Below are 18,406 nucleotides of genomic sequence, written 5' to 3'. Positions count from 1 at the left end.
AAGCACCACCTTCACCTCTCACCTGCATGGACACAACGCAAAGCCTGGACTCCGTGAACATCCTCGGGCCAACGTGGCCGTCGGACTGAACCCTTCTCCCAGGTTCTCACTTAACTGCAGCGTGTGAGCCAATGGTTTTGACTTACACCCTTATTGTCTGCAGTTGGAGAAATAATTGTTTAAAACCCCTTGTTCTTGATAAAGATCTTACTAGACCCAATTCATTCCCTGTGGAGGAAAACAGTTAACAAGGTGTTCCCTGTTTTTCAACTAGGGCAGAAAGCAAAGTGTCCCTGCCCCAGTTGTATTAATTACACAGTCTTTCCTACCAAGCCTGAAGAATGGAGAACAGGATTAAAATGTGTTTGCAAGTGTGCGTGTGCGCGCATGTGTGTTTTCTTTCCCCTGCTAGCTACCTATGAGGAAACATGGGCCCAAAGCCCAATGTTCTTTGATACCTATTTATCAAAGGGGATAAAAATATACTCTTAGAAACCTAAAATCTAACTTTGGTTTCTTAATGAAGTAAAGCACAAACAGTGTCAACCAAAGCCATCTCATCAGTCACACCTTAGGCGGGGACCAAGAATGTGCCCTTTGTTGGCCGGGATTCACTCAGAGTAGAAAGTCCTCTTGAATTGACTTGGGTGAAAATGATCCCGTTAAAAGAAAAATCGCCACTTTCCTTTCAATCCCAGCCGAGATGAGAGGTCAGACTCCCAAGGGATCTATCGGCAGATAAACACACTAAATCGGAGACCAAGCCCATCGCTGCTGCTGGTGGGCTCTACCTTCCCTGTGAATTAGCACATCCTCTGTCCTGCTTTCCAAATGAAATTTCCGAAGGACCACATTCAGCGCTGCAGACTTCCCAGAAGTCTTCCTACAGAATGGCTTTATTGCCTTGCAAACTACACTTGGTAGGAGAGGCATGCTTAATTAGCTAGTTTAGACATTTTTGCTTTCAGAAGGAAAAAAATCAAATTGCCTGGTAGAAGCCCAGGGGATGGGGAAGGGCCAGAGATGATGAATATGTTTACTATTCATAGTGGGTTTGAACACTGACGAACAGAAACAAAAGCCAAGCATCACCAAATTGTCTCACGGCCAAGTTTATTTCTCTCTCTCTCTCCCCCCTTTTCTTATGTTATTTCATGTGCATTGGTGTTTTGCCTGTATGTCTGTGTAAGAGCATCAGAGGCCCTGGAACTGGAGTTATAGACAGCTGTGATCTGCCATGTATGTGCTGGGAATTGAACTTGGGTCCCCTGGAAGGGCAGCCAGTTCTTTTAACCACTAAGGTATCTCTCCAGCCCCAACATAGCTTATTTTCATACATTCTGTGCAAGGGAGACGTGACAGCTATGGCCTGTGACCATGTGGCCCTCACCCATGACTCCCAACAATGGCGTACTGTGAGCAGTGCCTACGTGTGCTTCAAGCTGCTGGCGTCTAATGAAGCCTGAGGCGTCACATGGGGTTACATTAAATATAAACTTAGCTGCTTTAGCGCAGTCTCTGTGACAGCATTGCTCACACTTATCTGCATTTGTGGACATTTCCAAGAATATGAGGAAAGGTGGAGCTACAGGTCAATTGCAGAGAATTACTGTGGAGAAATACCAATAATTATGGCTATGCTTACAGGAAAAAGGCTCTCAACCACTGATACAAAAAAGACGAGGTGAACTACCACCCCAGAGCCTGGAAATGACAGCCTTAGTGTGGACGCTTCTGCCTGCAGCAGCCTCCCCTTTGAATAGCCCCAGGGGGAAAAGATGAGCTTCTTACTCTACCGGTTCAGATACAGCTTGCTTGTGCATCCTGAGAGGATGAGTTCCTGGTGGGAAGTGAGGTACCCGGGGACGGCTTTGATAGGCCAGTGGGACACTGTTTTATCCAACCACCCACGCACGCCTCCCTCGGCAGGACCTCAGGAAAAGCATGATTGGACTCAACCTGGAGCTAAAATTAGTTTCCCCGCCAGGGAGCACAGCCAGACCTCCCTCTGCTCAACTCCTGTTAACAGGTTTCTGATCTTTTTTTATTGTCTTCATGGAGAAAATCTAAAGCTACTTTTGGAGGTAGGGGGAGGCAGTGAACAGACCCATTGAGAGTAGGGGAACTGGCAGACCTATAAACTCAGCTAAGCATCCCATCTTGCAAACATAAGAAGTCTGTCTCCAGGTCCCCACCTGACATTCACACCAGGGAAGGCCAGGCCCACCCCCCTTCTATATTGCCTGAGATCTCTGAGTTGAAGTATGATCCCAAAAAATAGATTCTTGACATCTCCAAAGACGTGACACATCCGGGGACATGAGGGTGGCATGCTCACGAAACTAATGCCACAGGACCGTCTGTCCCAGAGAAGGCAGCCAATAAGAGTGAGGCCTCAGCCAGGGTCACTGGTGAGGAACATTACTTTAACTGTGTAAAGATGTATTACATTTGTTTACATTGTAGAAGGCAGTAAGTGAGGCCTCAGCCAGGGTCGCTGGTGTGGAACATTAACTATAGAAATGTGTGTTACATTTGTTTATGCTGCATTTGTTTAACTATGTAAAGATGTGTTGCTGGTTCACCTTGCCTACCTAAGGCACCTGACTGGGCTAATAAAACCTGAACAACCAATAGGGATAGGCGGGGCTGGTGGGGAGAGAGAATAGGCAGGAGGAGGAATCTAGGCTTCAGGGAGAATGAGAAGGAGATGCCTGGTACCAGCTTCCAGGCAGTAGCTAGCCAGCCAGACACAGAGGAAAACACACAGAATGAAAGAAAGGTAAAAAGTGCCAAGGCAAAAAGTAGATGAAGAGAAACAGTTTAAAATAAGTTATAAGAGCTAGCAAGAAGCAGGCCTAATATAAGGCCAAGCATTCGTAACTAATAATCTATGTCATGATTCAGAAGCTGTTTAATGGCCCAAAAGGAAGTCTGCTACATACAGGTCACAGCCACACAAAGTGGGATTTGTCCTTTGAACCCCAACAGGAAAATCCAAAACTTGAAGGGATAAATTGATTTGAAAATGATAGGGTTGGGGACTGAGAGGAAGATCACTTGCTTAGTATGACCAAAGCTTGGGTTCAATCTACATTAAAAACAAAACAAAAAAAATGGCAGGGTCAACTCAACCTATTTTTTTAGACAAGAAGCAGTTGTGATAACCTCAACAGGCAAGGCAAGAGAGTGGTACCCGGCACCCTTGTAGATGCTTTGGTGTGGGATGCAGCAGACTATGACAGTGGGGAATCTTTGCTGGAAGCAGAGATGCAGAGAAAGGACCCTTTCCAGCCTCTGCTGCAGCTCTTTTAGAGGGTGGTGAACAGGACAGACTCTGAGTGTAGCATCAAAAGGTCCCCACTGAGGTTTCTGGAGGATTTGCAGGAAGCTGTAGCACACTGGGGTGAAGGGATCTTTCCATGTCACACCTCACAAACAGCAAGATTTCTCCTGCCTCCGGCTTCGACTCTTGCTTACTCACATATGAAACCTAAGGCTCACCTTTTAAAATAGCAACCCAGCAGAGTAAGAAGTTACCCAATAAGTCGGTAACTGAGCTAACAAAGATGCAAGAAATAGACCGCCAAGAACACTGACCCTGCTGAGGCTGTCTGGGTATCCCTGGGGAGTAAGCAGAAACTACTGTGTAAAAAAATAAACAATTATTGGGTTTCTTGGCACCAAGTAATAATATCTTGACACTAGTGCAAGAGATAAGGTGCTAGGCTTCCAAAGGGTCTCCAGATAATTATGCTTACCTCTTAAAGTGCCGACTCTTTTTCAAGATGTATATCTCAATTAAATTTCATATCACCCGGGCTCACAATAAGACAGATTTTTTTACATAGTAAGAGGACACCCTCTCCAACAGCAAGGAAAACATGGTGTTATGAATATTCAACTGCACGGCATGTACAGATTCTTGCCCTCTTAAAACTGTATGCAAAATGCCTATGCATGTGAGGATGTGCGTTTTCTTAGGCAAAAGTCCCTGTCTGAATGTTTCAAAGAGACCAAGAAAGGAAGGGACTGTTGAACTGAGTGTTTGAGATGGCCAGGTCTGTCCTGGGCTGACCTGCCTGGGGCACCGGCAGGTCCTAGGCCATGCGTTCCTTCTCTGCATTCTTATTGGGCACATGCCACCCACACTGTTCTTACTCCATTTTTTAAAGCTCTTTCTCTCTTCTAGCTGTTTTTCTTTCTCATGTTTCTGCCATTAAACCTTCATTCCTAGGTTGCAAATAAGCATCCTTTTTTTTTCTCTGAGAGGCAAAGGTGTTTAACAGATAATATGTGCGCCCTTGTACTTTTTAGTATTTGTTGTCAGCTTCATTTCTTTCCCCACACCTGGGCTTGTCCTAGCTTCCTTTAGGTTTGTAGGTTTCTTAGGATGTTGAGGATGGATGTTTGGTTGCTAAGGACATCCTTGGGAGCAAGTCTATAGATCTTAGTAACGGGGATTCCAAAAGCCCATGAATATACATGAATACACAGACACATGCGCACACCCGGTCAGTCTGCAGAAACTTCCGGAAAGTGGAGGTACCTTGTCTCTTTTCCAGCTCATATTCGTGTCTGGAATATTTACAGCTCCAATCTGAGTTGAGATTTGCAAGAAATATTTAGCACTTGCTCAGCAAGGCATTCTTGATCATGCTCTGTAATTGGGATGTTAGCAAAGGAGCCATAAAGGAAGACTAAAGAAAGTGTTACTGCTTCTCCCTTACTGGCAGATTACAGCGGTGTGCAGGATGGAAAGAAGGGTACCAAGGAACACAGGAGAGCCAACGTGTGAGCCAGCTGCACCTGCGTGTGACAGGGGAGCCAGCGTGTGAAAACTTTAGCTTTTTTTTTAAATTTGTGTACATGTATGTATGTGAGGTATATGCTTGTATGAGTGGTATATGTGCACATGTGTGTGCATGGATACTTGTGTCCATGCCTGTTGTGAGTCCAGAAGAGGACATTGGGTGCCCTGTCTTAGCATTTTCCATCTTATTCCCTTGAGGCAGGGTCAGTCTCTCCACTCGGAACTATGCTGACCACTAGCAAGCCCCCAGCAATCTTACTGTCTTCACCTATAACTTCCTTCCTATCCTTCTACCACCCCATCATGGATCTTCTTGCCTCCACTGTACTCCCAAGCCCAGCGGCATATGTGTGATCCCACCTAGCTTCTTACATGGGTTCTGGGGATTTGAACTCAGCTCGTTAAGTTTATGCAGCAAGTGCCCTTACCCACTGAGCTATCTCCCCAGCATTGGTTAGCTTTATAAGTCACTATAATAGGCAGTGGGGTTGGGAGCATAATGGGAAAAGATACAATTCTAAGGAAAGCTAGGAGAATAGCAGACAATATAAAAATAAATGAAATCGAGGTATATACACATAACAAGGGACAGACATAGCAACTTTTCAAAACCTAAGACATGAGTGAAAACACTCAAATTGGAAGATTAGCATCTATGCCTGAGAGGCACAGGAGGGAAAATGAGCAAGGAGCCATATCTGAGCAGAGCCGATTGCACAATCAACGCCTAACTTCGTCTCATGCTAGAGTGCTCATGCCCACGATGGATGACTCTGCCTGAGACCCGTGACTATGACAAGCTCCTTACCTCACTGCAGTCACCAGCTGGGAGCTGTGACGGCTTTGCTTCTTCATCTAGTGGCTCGAGCACTGTCACCTCTGCAAACTCTTCCACAGACTCTTGAAACTCAGGCAGAGATCTTCGTCCATAACGCTTACCACCTCTTACATATTTGGGCTGAGCCTCTAAGCAGTCTGGACAAGGAGACAAGAGTTAAGGCCACGTTACAAGAGAAGTAGCTACAATAGCTGATGCTTGTGAGATACAGCCCCCAATAATCCAGCCTTGTGGGCCAACTGTGGTGGCCAGAGGCGTGTGTGAGTCCTCAGGTTGGATGCAGTGAGGTTTCTACTTCTGATGGTCTGTGGTACCTGCATCCATGCATCTGCGAGTTACAGAGGCAATGATAGCAGAAAGAAATGGGTTGAGAAGCTCATACTAAGGTCAGGAGGGCTGGGCATGCATTGGTAGAGTGCTTGCCTAGCAATCACAGGGTCCTGGATTCCATCCCCAGCACCTGTGAACTGGGTATGGTGGTCTTCCAGTAATCCTGCCCTCGGGAAGTAGAGGCAGGAAGTCCCGAACCTTGGTGTCCTCAGTTACACAGTGAGTTTGGGACCAGCTGGGACTACAGGGAACTCCCTATCAAAAAGGGGATACAGGAGTTGACGGCATTTGATTTTCTGTTTCTTAAGCTGGTGGCTTTAAGCAAGGGAAGGCAAAAGAAGTAGAGAAAGAGAAAAAATATCTAGCCAAGAGACAGCTTCTAGTAAGTCCTGGACCTTGTACAGTTTGGGAAATTAGTGTCCACACCAATTAATACAAAACATCCTCCCTCCCACTTTAGGGATCCCTTTATTAACTGTTCTACTTTCTGATCTACCAGATAAGCAGAGCAGCACAAAAACCAAACTGACACTGAGAATTCTAATCAATTATTGACAGCTCCTCACTGCTGTGAAACCTGGCATCAAGATTTCATTATAATATTATAAAATTAAAAGCTGTGGAATAAAATAGTAAGTGGAAAGCCACATTAAGAAAAAACGCTATAGTTGGGCAGCGGTGGCGCACGCCTTTAATCCCAGCACTTAGGCAGAGGCAGGCGGAACTCTGTGGGTTCGAGGTCAGCCTGGTCTACAGAGTAAATTCCTGGACAGCAGGGACTATTACAGGGAGAAATCCTGTCTTGAAAAAAACAAAGAAAAGAAAGGAAAATGGTATCCTGCTTCTTTTGTTTTCAATGTCAATGACCTGTAAATAAAAAGGGCCCTGCCCAAGGGAGTTATCTCCGTCTCTGAAGAACCCTGGTGTTCCGGAGTAACAGTTCTCAAGTTCAACAATGACCACTTTCACTTTCGCCACCGCCAGCCCTCCCACCAAGCACCACCTCTATAACCATCACCTCTACTGCTGCCACAGGCGCCACCTCCTCCACGACCACCTCCACCAGCCAGCCCCTCACGCTCTACTCTGAAGCTTTAAAGCAATAAAGATAAATACTTCACTCCGCTCAAATGCCATCCTCAAGATTTGCAAGTGCTTTGCGTAGTTTTAGGGGAAATAAAATATTCTATTAAAATACAAAAGACTGGCAATGATCTATTGCCTTACTGTCTGTCTCTACAGACACACTGACTCTCGGGAGGACACACTCTAGGTCCTGTTTGAACATGACAGTCTGAGCACGCTCCAGAACTCAGACACAAGTGCTTTAAATGACATGTGTACATATATCATCAAGGCAAGCGTGTGTAATCAGATATGAGCTGAAAGAATAAAACCCTTCTTTAACTCTCAATGGAAGCATAGTTGGGGTGGTGGACTCTTACTTCAGCATCCCTGGGAAGGCAGATGACCCTGTTTACCTGCCCCCCTTCCTGCTGTGTCCTTCCTTGGTGCTCACAGATGCAACCAGGAGCATTCTGAAATGTTCAGGAAAGCTAAGAGTGAAGTATTTATGATAACTATGCAATTTCCAGCAATATTAATATACAGCTCTTTATAAGTCCCAGCCAAGACATTCTATTAGATAGAGCGATTATCTTCCAGGAAGTGTTTAAGCACACACAATTTGTACTGAAAACAGCATGCACACTTGAAGGTACCTTTCATCAGAAGTGAGTGTGTCAGCCTGTGTGTGTTCAGGAGCGGCACAGACACCGGAGCTCCCAATTGGCAGCTGACACCCACAGGTGCTGGTCAGACAGGAAGCAATGCAGAAGCGTCCTTAATTTATTAGATGGTCTTAAATTTTAGTGGCAGACACAGGATACACCATTAGTGACTATGAGGGCTTAGGAAGGATTAATAGGGAAACGTATAACCCAGGGCGTTCCAAGTATGAGAATTAGGTTGTAGCTGGGGATAGAACAGGCAGCGGAGTTCTTATTGTGAGATGCACTGCTTCTAAAATGAAAAGTATGGGAAGTGACAGCCTCTGCAGACTCCACCAGGGATGGGGTTCCTAAGCTTACCTGTGGGTAAAGTGGCCCCCTGGCTATTAACTCTCCCGTCTATGAGGGTAGGGAGCATTGATGGCACCTAAATACCTCTCCTTCTAAACAGAAAAAGGTGGCCAATTGTGAACTGCTGGGAAATGATGTTGATTTGGGGGTTATTTATTTGCTTATTCTTTTTTAATTTCAGGAACTTTAAAACCTCTTAAATGATATTTTATTGTAATAATCAATTGCAAGAAAATTTTAAGATTACTTCTATAAATCTATATATGTGTACATAGAGAATCTATATGTGTATACACACCTACACACATATCTAATCAGCTCGTGTGTGTGTGTGTGTTTCCAGTCCCTAAGCAAACTTTACTAGAATGAAGATGTTAGCATGCACATAAAAAAGGTGCATTATTACAGATTCCCTGTCAGAGTTTCCCAAACCCCATGTGGCTAATACAAACCAGGCCACCACAGCAGTTAGCAATGGTTACCCCTCGGCATCATGCACTCACACGCCCCTCTTCTGAGAACATCAGCATCACTCAGCTTACAGGAGGGAAGGAGAGACCCTGCGAGTAAGAAGGTCCAGATGGACGTTCAAGGTCAACGGCCTTGGCTGCGGGGAGCCTTTGAGAACTATGAATCCCTCCAGCGAAGTCAACTGGGCTTCCCGAGGTAACAGCAGCAATCCAAACAGGAGCCACTGTGGGACTTCAAGGTATCCTCAGACGCTCAAGCTGAAAAGCACAGGGTCTGCCTACATAGCACTTCTCATGAGAGATGCTGCCCTGGGGCAAAGCTGATTTATTTTGGGTGTGTACCCAGAAGTGACAGTTTCTTGGGGTTTCATTTGGGAATGATTTTTCTTGATGCCAGATAATATGGGTTTCTTTGGTTTATGGAGAAAAGAAACTGTTTTCACCTCAGGGCTTCCTTCAGCATAGGCCAGACCTCTAGGGGAAGGTGTGCAACAAGGCATGAAGGACAGTCTTTCTCTGGAGGCTCAGCTGGCAAAGAGCCTGCTGCACAAGCAGGAGGACCTGAGCTTGAACCATCAGAGCCCACATCAAAGCTGGGCCTATAACCCCCGCTCTGGGTAGGGTGGCAGCAGAGGGTCCTGCAGCTTTGTTGGCTAGTCAGTCTAGCTTCTCAGAGCTACGCCCCTCTGAAGGAGCTGCATGGGGTGAGTAAGAGTGCAAGAGACCCCGTGTAAAAAAATCAGGTGCGGCCAGGCATTGGTGATGTACCCCTTTAATCCATGAAAAGGAGGGACCCTCTAAGTGATAAAATAATCACAACAAATGTTATCATCATTGCTGATACAGTGATCACTTATGCTGTGCTACACACATTCCTTCTTACTGCATTGCTAAATATCTTAACATGCATTATCTTTAGGAGTCCAAGGCCAGTCTGGTCTACAGGGCAAGTCCCAGGACAGCCAGGGCCTCACAGAGAAACCTTGTCTCGAAAAACCAAACCAAAGGGGAAAAAGAATAAGAAGCTGGGAAGTAAGAAAAGAAGTAAAATCATCCGAATAATAAGCAGCCTTCTATGGCATTTTAATAACTGCTTAGACCCTGATTATACACAGAAGCCACAATTTGCCTACTGACACACTGCCAGCATTTTCTCACTCGACCACACACACACTATCCAAAGTGAGCATCCGTTTATACACACTTCATGCGCTTCCATGATTATTTGTGTATCATGAAATCTGAGAGAAGAATGCATTGATTAGCAAAGAGCATCCTACAGCTCACAGCGAAGGCTCTAGCATCTTACCTGACCATGAGTAGGCACGCATGTGTCCAGCTTCACAGCATGCAGAGACCATCTTTTGTGTTTAAGGTGGGAGGGGGCTTGCTGTAGAGCCCAGGTTGGCCTTGCACTTGTGTTCCTCCTACCTCAGCTTTCTTAGCTGTCACGTTAAGATGACAGCCGCATACCACCATGCCCAGATACAAACAGTCTAGTACCCACTTCAGTGGTTGATTTTCATGGTGGTGATGGTAGTATAGAGAAACTTCTGATCCTTACAATCAGAAGAAGAGAGCCTATGTTCTTTCTGAGGCAAAGAGCAGACACAGACAAGCCTCTGAGCTATATGTATGATGGCTTACCAAGTCTGCAGTTAGACTCCAGAGCTTGGCCTAGCACATCTGCACGCAGGCACAAGCACATCTTTGATTGCTGTAAATCAGGATCTCGCCAGATGCCCAAGAAACCCACTTTGCTGTGTGGTTGTTAAGTGAATAAAAGGGCGTGTTGGTTGCATTTATGGCTTTTTGACAACTAGGGAAAACAACTGCAATTAAATGGAATGGCACTCGGAACATAAAAGTTCTGTAACAGAAACCACCACCTGCCAGAACAATGCCTCATCCTGTTTTCCTGGTGAGCTGGCTCTTCCAGGCTGAGCTCTCCCCTCCCGCCAACAAAGGAGAGGCATATTCAGGGGGCTTCTTGCATTATGCTAATATTATTTACTTCATATCAAAAACTAAGTGGAAGATGCATCAAAAAAAAAAAAAAAGCCAAGATCTCTAGAGACTGAAGCCAAGAGTGTGTTGGCACCATGCATCATAGTGCCAGGCTAGGATCTCCACTACAACCTCCCCGCCCCCCCCCAGTAACCCAAAGCCATTACAAACTGAATAACTAGTTAATAGGTTGTTGCCCCTTCTTATTCCAGAAGCATGATTTAAGATTAAACAGCACACACAGCTATGAGGGAGTCCCAGCACTGCCACTGCCAATCAGGCTGGAAGCTACAGAGGACAGCCGAGCACGGACAGTTTTCTCTCCTGCCCTTATCTAAGTTTCATTGTCTCCATTGTCACTGTTCTTTTTACAGGAAAAAACTACAACAGTCTACAATTACAAAAGCCAGAGTTATGAAGATGTTAAAAACTGCACAAGAGAAGTTATAAAGAGCAGAGCCCAAGACTATGAAGTTAAAAATAACGATTTAATTCCATAGCTTTTCAAATCCAGAGAGCTTGGCTTTGTATTATTTATGTGCAACTGCCTTTTATTAGGAGACAGAAGCGTGAAACACTGAGCATCTGCCCTTCAGAAGAACTCTTCCGTGTCAACTTATGTTAAGTAAAATCTTACAGAAAGAGAAAGCTAGTGTTTGTGGCTTTCTCCACAGATTGAAATAACGCCATTCAGGTATTAGGAGATAACATAAGTGGCCCTTAAAGCTGAACGGGGTCTAACCATTTTTAGATACCAGCTGATCTAAGATCATAAAAGTGTGATGTATGAGGCCACACCATTGACAAGGCTGAGCCAGCATTTTTTGGCTCCAGGTTCTTCGCATCAAATCAAGAAGGCTTTTTGAGACTGTCGCCTGGTCGGGTACTACAAGGATTGATTGGGTTGTCAACTTGAGTGGTTTAGGAAACGTGTGTACTGACGAAACACGTGTGTGTCTGCAGGAACACTGCTAGAGAGGACTGACATGGGAGAACGTGTTGGGGAAATGGCCCTCATCCTCCATGTGGGCTGTGACATCCTTTCCAAGAGTGGCCAGGATTAAAAAGAAGTCGAATGAATGAACTGAGAATGTGTGTGGCCCCTGCCTTCCCTTCTTTGTGAGCAAGTGGCTCTATGGCTATTTTGGTTCTCCTCCATAGAAGTCAGACTCTAACATGTTTGGTCTTTCACGGGTACCCAATACCGCTGTCTCTCCAGGGGTGGGCACTTCTGGCTTTTCAGTGCTAACTCGGGACGCCTGGGCTCCCTGGTTCTTGCCTCTCTAGTACACAGACAGCCATTGTTGGATTGTCCAGGCACCACCATATAAGACCACCTAGGAGACTCTGTTTTATAAGCAGTATTTCTATCTGCACATCCCTGTGGTCCTGTTTCTCTAGAACACCTGTCCAATACAGACACGGGACGTTTTGTCTTCTAGGACTCTTGCTGCTTTCAGTTCATGACTCTTCGGGTTTCTCAGCCTGTACACCACAGCCCTGTCTTTTTAGTCTCCTCCACGGTTTTGTCTTTTCTCTCCAAGAACAACTGGATCTCAAAAGGCATGACGAACAACACATGTAGGTTCATGTGCTAAGACAGGAATTAAGTTCTGAGTTCCCAATGATACAAGAACACAGCTCTGTCCCAAAAGTCAGGCTTAACTAATTACAGGTCACTCTCTCCTTGGCAGACTCTGAGATCGGGTGCACAGACTGAGGACCTGCTCTTCCATCTGAAGGTTCGAAGTCTTTAAACTAGGGGCTGGAGAGATAGTAGCTCAGCAGTTAAGAGCACTTACTGCTCCTCAGAGGACTGGAATTTGGTTGTTGGCACCCACATGATGGCTCACAATGGCCTGTAACGCTAACTCCAGGGGATCACATGCCTTCTGCTGGCCTCTTTGAGTGTTAGTTACACACGGGGTGCACAGACATACTCCCAGCCACACACACATTAAAAAAAATACTTAAAACTAGGTTCTGTACATGTGTTGATGACACAGTATTAACCCTTGCCCTGTCATTTATTCATAGGACTTCACTTAGGCTCTGCCCTCCTTTATGCCCCCATTTGGCTTTTTATAAAATGCCAGGGCTCTACCAGTCCAAAATGCTGCAGCCTATCATTTAAGAAGGGATGATAATTACCATAAAGGGGGAGGCAGGGATGAACTAAGAGAGTCTGCTATGCAAACCAGTCAGTCTGGGTGGTAGAAGAATCGGATTCCAAATGGGTGAGGGTACGTTCCGGTGCAAAGAACGCCCTGATAGCCATGAGCAACTGGCGGGACTAGGAAGACAGAGGCCAGTGACAGACAAAGACCGATGCGCAGAACAAAACAGGGAGTGTGGGAGTCATGGGCCAGGACCCAAGCTTCCTAGTAGATAAAGCACTCAAGGCACTGGCTCCATTCTGGATTCGTATCCTGCTAGGATTAACAGGGGTTAACAGCATCACTGAAACACTGGCTGAAATGTTGTCCTGTCCACAGGGATCTAACTGTTGGATCACACTGGTTTGGAAACAGTTCTGTCACATGGTGAAATGATTTAAAAAAAAAAAAAACAAAACAAAAAAAAACCTTCTCTGCTTGATCTTGAAAGACTGGTCCAAGGGATGGCCATTGTCTGCGCAGTGTGGAGCCCACCTGGAGTACTGAAGCCACCATCTGCAGCTAGCATTGTTACCCTGACTTTTGGGCAGTTCCCAAGCTCATGGTCATCCTGCAGCTTTGCTATTGCTCGGCTCCAACACAGCACAGCCCTAGAGTCAGCCTCCCCACGTGTGCTCACCACAAACCTGTATTTTGACAGTGACAATTTTCTATCAGAAGACAGTATGGGTTTTCAGGAAAGGATGGTGAAAGTGTCATGTGGATTAATGCCACGGCTGCCCCTTCCCAAACCACGTGACAGCACAGGACACGAAATAGTTTAATTGCCTATCCTCATATTAACCCAAATCTACCACTCTATCCAGGGCTCCCAGATCCCAACTGCATAATTGCTATCAAGGTAACAAACTTTTAAAAATCAATAATACCAAGAAGACATGAGATCCCATAAGTAACGGAAGTCCATCCATATTCCGGCAGTGATCACCTATGGACATCCTGCTATTAGCCTAAAAGAATGCAAAAACTTTCCCTCAGGCTCAGTAGGAACTTCCAGGAAGTTGTGTCAAGCCCTGGGTCCAGGAATAGCCTTACTAAGGGTAGATAACATGGTTAAAGGAAAAGCCCAGATGCACGACCCAAATCTGGAACATTTTACAAAGTACAGCGGAGACCCAGTCTGCTGGTGAAGAGAAGAAATTAGTTCCCATCTGTGTTCCATGTAAATAGGTCACATTAAAGGACTCCACGAAATGCTATGATCTCTGCTCAGACTGGACTACAGTTTTTTGTTTGTTTTCTTTATCTAAAGTCAGGTTTCCAGAGGTGTAATTCATCTAGTACATTTTACCTCTGTATGGGTGGGGAAAGCAAGTATGATCAATATTCCCATTACAAGAGACAGAAGTTACAGTACCCTTAACATTTCCCGATGCTCCATTTCAGCTGGCCCTTGTCCCTAGCCCATGTCAATCAAATGACGTCATAGTTCTCTATACTTAAATATGAGTTTCTACACTTTAGAATTTTCCTCAAATATTTATCACATTTCTTTGATTTTAAAGCATATATACACCGGTGCCAGATTTGAACACACTTAAATTAGAATACATTTAACCATCGATAACATTTTAGATTATATTTGACAACACTTTCTCTTTTGAGATGTGTAACTATATATCTTACAATATATGGAAGTCTTTAAAAAAACAATGAGGTACATTTATTCTTCTTTCATGACAGTTACTTAATATTTACTAAGGCTAAGTGTTCTTCCAGGTGCTAGAAATATTGATACACTGTATTTCTTTTCTATGTATATATGTGTGTGTATATATATATTGAGAGTGGGGAGAGTCACACAGACATCATTAACCCATCATGTGGCCGTGTCTATAAGCAGAGGGGTTTCTGCTCAGTGGGACCATATAGAATTCTCTCTTGCTGGCCGCATTTCTTCTTTCAGGAAACTTTCCCCCAGATCATTGCTGACACAGAAACAGGAAGTAAGGCTGGAGGAGCTACCACTCAGCTTTACTCTGCTAGAGCCAAAAATGAGTTCCTGTTCTACCCTCTGACACTTGCCTAGGAATAATCCAATGGTCCAAGAATGAGTTCCTGTTACACCCTCTGACACTTGCCTAGGAATAACCCATTGGTCTCCGCCACAATGTGCAGCTGTGGTAGAGAAGTCTCATTTTAGCGTTTAACAGCTGCAAGACTTTCGAGATGATAGCAAAAGAGAAGTCTCTGAAAATAATGGCCCCGTCCATGAAGAGTGGACGTCCCAAATCCTCCACATGTATACTTCAGGTCCTCACAGTTTCTCCTCCAGAAAAATTTTCAAACTTTTTTGGGGAGGAGGGAAGAGCTGGGGATTGAACTCAGGGTCCTGTGCATACCTGGTGAGCACTCTACCACTGAGCTATATTCCCAGCCCGCGCCTGGATATCTTTTAAAGGGGATTACAGAGAAGAAACGTCAGTGCTCTTACCTGACTCCTGAAAGTGCTCTTCACCGGACAGGGTTCTAGACAAGATAAGTATTAGCGCTTCTTTAAATTGGTCAAAATGTACCTAAAAAGCAATTAAAAATAAGTTTAAGATCATCTCCCATAGCCCCAAGAATGCAAATCCATCTGCAAGGCATCTGAACTGTCTGTTCCCAACCTGACAGCCTTGAAGCAAATCATCACCCACGTCTGTTCTCTTTTTCCTTTCTCTCTAAAGCATGGGAGGAAAGACGGGCTGGTCCTTACTGATGTCTAAGATGCACTGGTCCTTACTGGTGTCCATACCATGAACACTCCTGTGTTTATACAAATTCGAATATCTATGGCTCCCGGAGAAAAAGCGAAGCTACAAACCCTCTGTACACTCAGGAAAAGATATGCTTTCAACTCTCAACTCCTTTTACCTTTTAAACAAGATCAGAAGAGAAAGGCGTTAGGTTCAATGTCAGGAAAAACTCCCCAAGTAAATGACCCCTTGTCATGTTGGCCATAGATACTTTGATCTCGAGATAGACTAGAAGGGAATAAATACTTTTGAGGAAAAACTTAATATGGTTTTGCCTGGGGCAGGTATATAATATTTATCTCCCAGATCCCCATGAGTATATAAACAAGCAAAGTTCAATCTTAAACACACAGGATGCAAGAAGCCCGAGATGCCCTTCTATCAGTTCATAAATCTATAATTGTCTTGACCAGCATGAGGGATCCAGCCTGACTTAGGGGAATACTCGTCAGAAGTGCTTACAAGGGTAAAAGTTCTACTACACCTTCAGTTTCTGTGACCTTGGCCTGGAACAGCAGGGACAGGTGATATTTCTAGTCAATATAATTCTAGTCTGAATGTGTGGCGCTTCCTTTCCCAGAATTCTATACAGTCATAAGACAAGATAAAAACTGGTAAGTGTGAAATTTGTACCACTATGGGATCCTGTGAATGCCATTTCTCAGCACTGGCAGGGGTGCCTGGCCTTTGACCCTGGGACACAGTGTTTTCATCCACAAAGCTCATGCTTGAGAACAACAATGGAGTTGTTTTTTTTAAATGGGAAAAAAAAATCCAAGAAATGTGTTTGTGATTTTTGTGTTGGGCTACTCATAGGGTATGCATGGACAGACATTTCAATATAGAAGATAAATAAATTTTTAAAAGTTCCAAATTAAATTTGGGAACTCAACAAATCGTATCAGTTATCTAAACACTGGCAAAGTTCATGGACTGTTGCATCTGCACACAGCACGGGAGAGCAGGAGTCCATTTCGAGACTGAATTAGGAGTCAGGTTTAGTGGCTGCAGCCGGTAACTCAACTACTAAAGAGGCCAAAGCACCAGGGCCACAAATTTGAAGTTTTCCAGAGTGACAGAGTAAGTTCCAGGCCAGCCTGAATAACAAACAAGTCAACTGTGGTGAGTACCTTTAATCCCAACACTCAGGGAGACAGGCAGGTGGATCTCTTGTGAGTTAGTTCTAGGCCAGCCTGGTCTATAAAGCTAGTTCGAGGATAGCCAGGGCAACACCAACCATGTCTCAGAGGGGAGAGCACTGTGTTTAGTTATAATTTGGTAATTCTCCCAATGTAGATAGGAGTTCTACTATACTTTGATTCATTAAAACTTCCCCCAAATTATATTCCATTTAGAGCTTTAAGTTTTTTTAAATTACTTATATTTATGTGTATATGTAAACATGTGTGCCTACATGCTTGTATGTGGATGCAGGTGCCCATCATGGCTAGAAAAGGGCATTGGAGTTAGAGATAGCTGCAAGCTGCTAGGTATAGGTACTAGGAGCCAAACCCAGGCTTTCTGCAGGAGCAGCAAGTGCTAGCTATGGAGCCATCACTTCAGCCCCTATGTTCCTTTTAGATACGTGGGCTTTACTTAATAGCCTATTGCTGTTAAGGAGTATAACCTGATGGTTTGATACATGTATAGACTGGGATAGTCAACACAGTCAAGTCATGCAATGTCTTCATCACTTCAGTCACATGTTTTTGCATGTGTGTGTGCACGTGTGTGTGCACGTGTGTGTATGTGTGTTACCCTCTAGCAAATTTCCTGTAATTATGGACTTTTGAAGTCAACGTGCTAAAGGAACCATGAACAGAAGTCTGCCCAGGGAGGCAGAGCATCTGCTAAAGCAATAGGTTGGTACATGAAATGGTGAATCAATTGCAGGAGTATAAGCTGTGCTAATTTGGGGTTTGCTGCTGACAAATCATCTTCAAACCTCAGGAAGAAAGAAGCGCACAGTCCTGGCTTCAGAAATAGACTCAGGTAGGCACAGTGCCACCCAGGTGAACTGGAGTTCACATGGCTAAGGCCATTCACCCCGTTCACAGCATCACACATCTGGGAGCTCAGTCCAGCTGACAGGGGTCTCCGAAAGGGGGCGTGTCTGCTGCTCATTGCCCTCTGTGTCCTGCCTAGCTTGCTGCTCTGAGCTTTATTCTGATCTGCAACACTGGGGCTATCTACCAAACATCTCGTATGATTTATCTGACAAGTATGTACTGAGCAGCCGCTATGTGCCAGACACTAAACCTTAGTAACACAGCAAAGATGAGACACAATCTGCTGTCTTCAAGAAATTCAGATTCCTAGGAAATGTCACAGGATGTCAGGCAGGTACTGAAGAATGCTGCATGCATTTATGATTTTATAGCACTACTTCCTGAAGCAGTGCTAGGGAGGTAAAATAAAAAATTACATGAAATATCTAGAACATTCAGTCAGTCCCCACAAGTGGTAGTTAATACTAATGTATATAATCCTGGGTTGACTGCTCCCAACACAGAGAAACACGGTCATATTTGAAGCACAGCAGAGGGCTGCCTGAGTGACGTAGTCAAATTCCAAGAGGGTAGGAACGCAGTGGGGAGATCCTGGGGCCAGTCCACTCCAGAGAGCCATAGAATTGCTCAGAATTAGAAAAATTGAACTGGTCTGTCGTAAGTGGAGACCCCAACTTTGAGTTTCCCAGCTTGAGTTATTCATAGAGGGCCCAGAATGAAGCCTCTCTCTCCCCTACCTGCAGTGATGACCTAAACAGAAGACCTACTTGAAAGGGGGGCATTTGTCCTGAGAAATTCAAGCCCTTTCTATGGGACTCTGCAGGTCTCTGTGGGGTTTCTAAAGGTCTGTGTTTTGATAGTTATAGATGAGTCTTTCAGGGAACTGGGCGTGGTGATGAATGCCTATAATCCCAACACTTGGGGGGTGGAGGCTTGAGAGTTC

At 44.8% G+C, this 18,406-nt stretch overlaps 1 protein-coding gene across 4 annotated transcripts in view; it reads right to left on the bottom strand.

Moving 5' to 3' along the window:
- The window catches only part of Nin (ninein), a 93,869-nt gene that overhangs the window by 56,662 nt on the left and 18,801 nt on the right, over positions 1–18,406 (bottom strand). For all 4 annotated transcript variants that reach the window (XM_057782129.1, XM_057782130.1, XM_057782132.1 and 1 more), the window contains exons 3-4: positions 15,151–15,232; positions 5,622–5,788 (exon numbers count right to left, since the gene is read on the bottom strand). In XM_057782129.1, coding sequence (XP_057638112.1) covers positions 5,622–5,788; positions 15,151–15,232 — 249 coding nt within the window. The remainder of the gene's footprint in view (positions 1–5,621; positions 5,789–15,150; positions 15,233–18,406) is intronic.

The sequence above is a fragment of the Chionomys nivalis genome, chromosome 10, assembly GCF_950005125.1.
Source record: "Chionomys nivalis chromosome 10, mChiNiv1.1, whole genome shotgun sequence".
Lineage (NCBI taxonomy): Eukaryota > Metazoa > Chordata > Mammalia > Rodentia > Cricetidae > Chionomys > Chionomys nivalis.
This window is presented reverse-complemented; position numbering and strand designations above follow the sequence as displayed.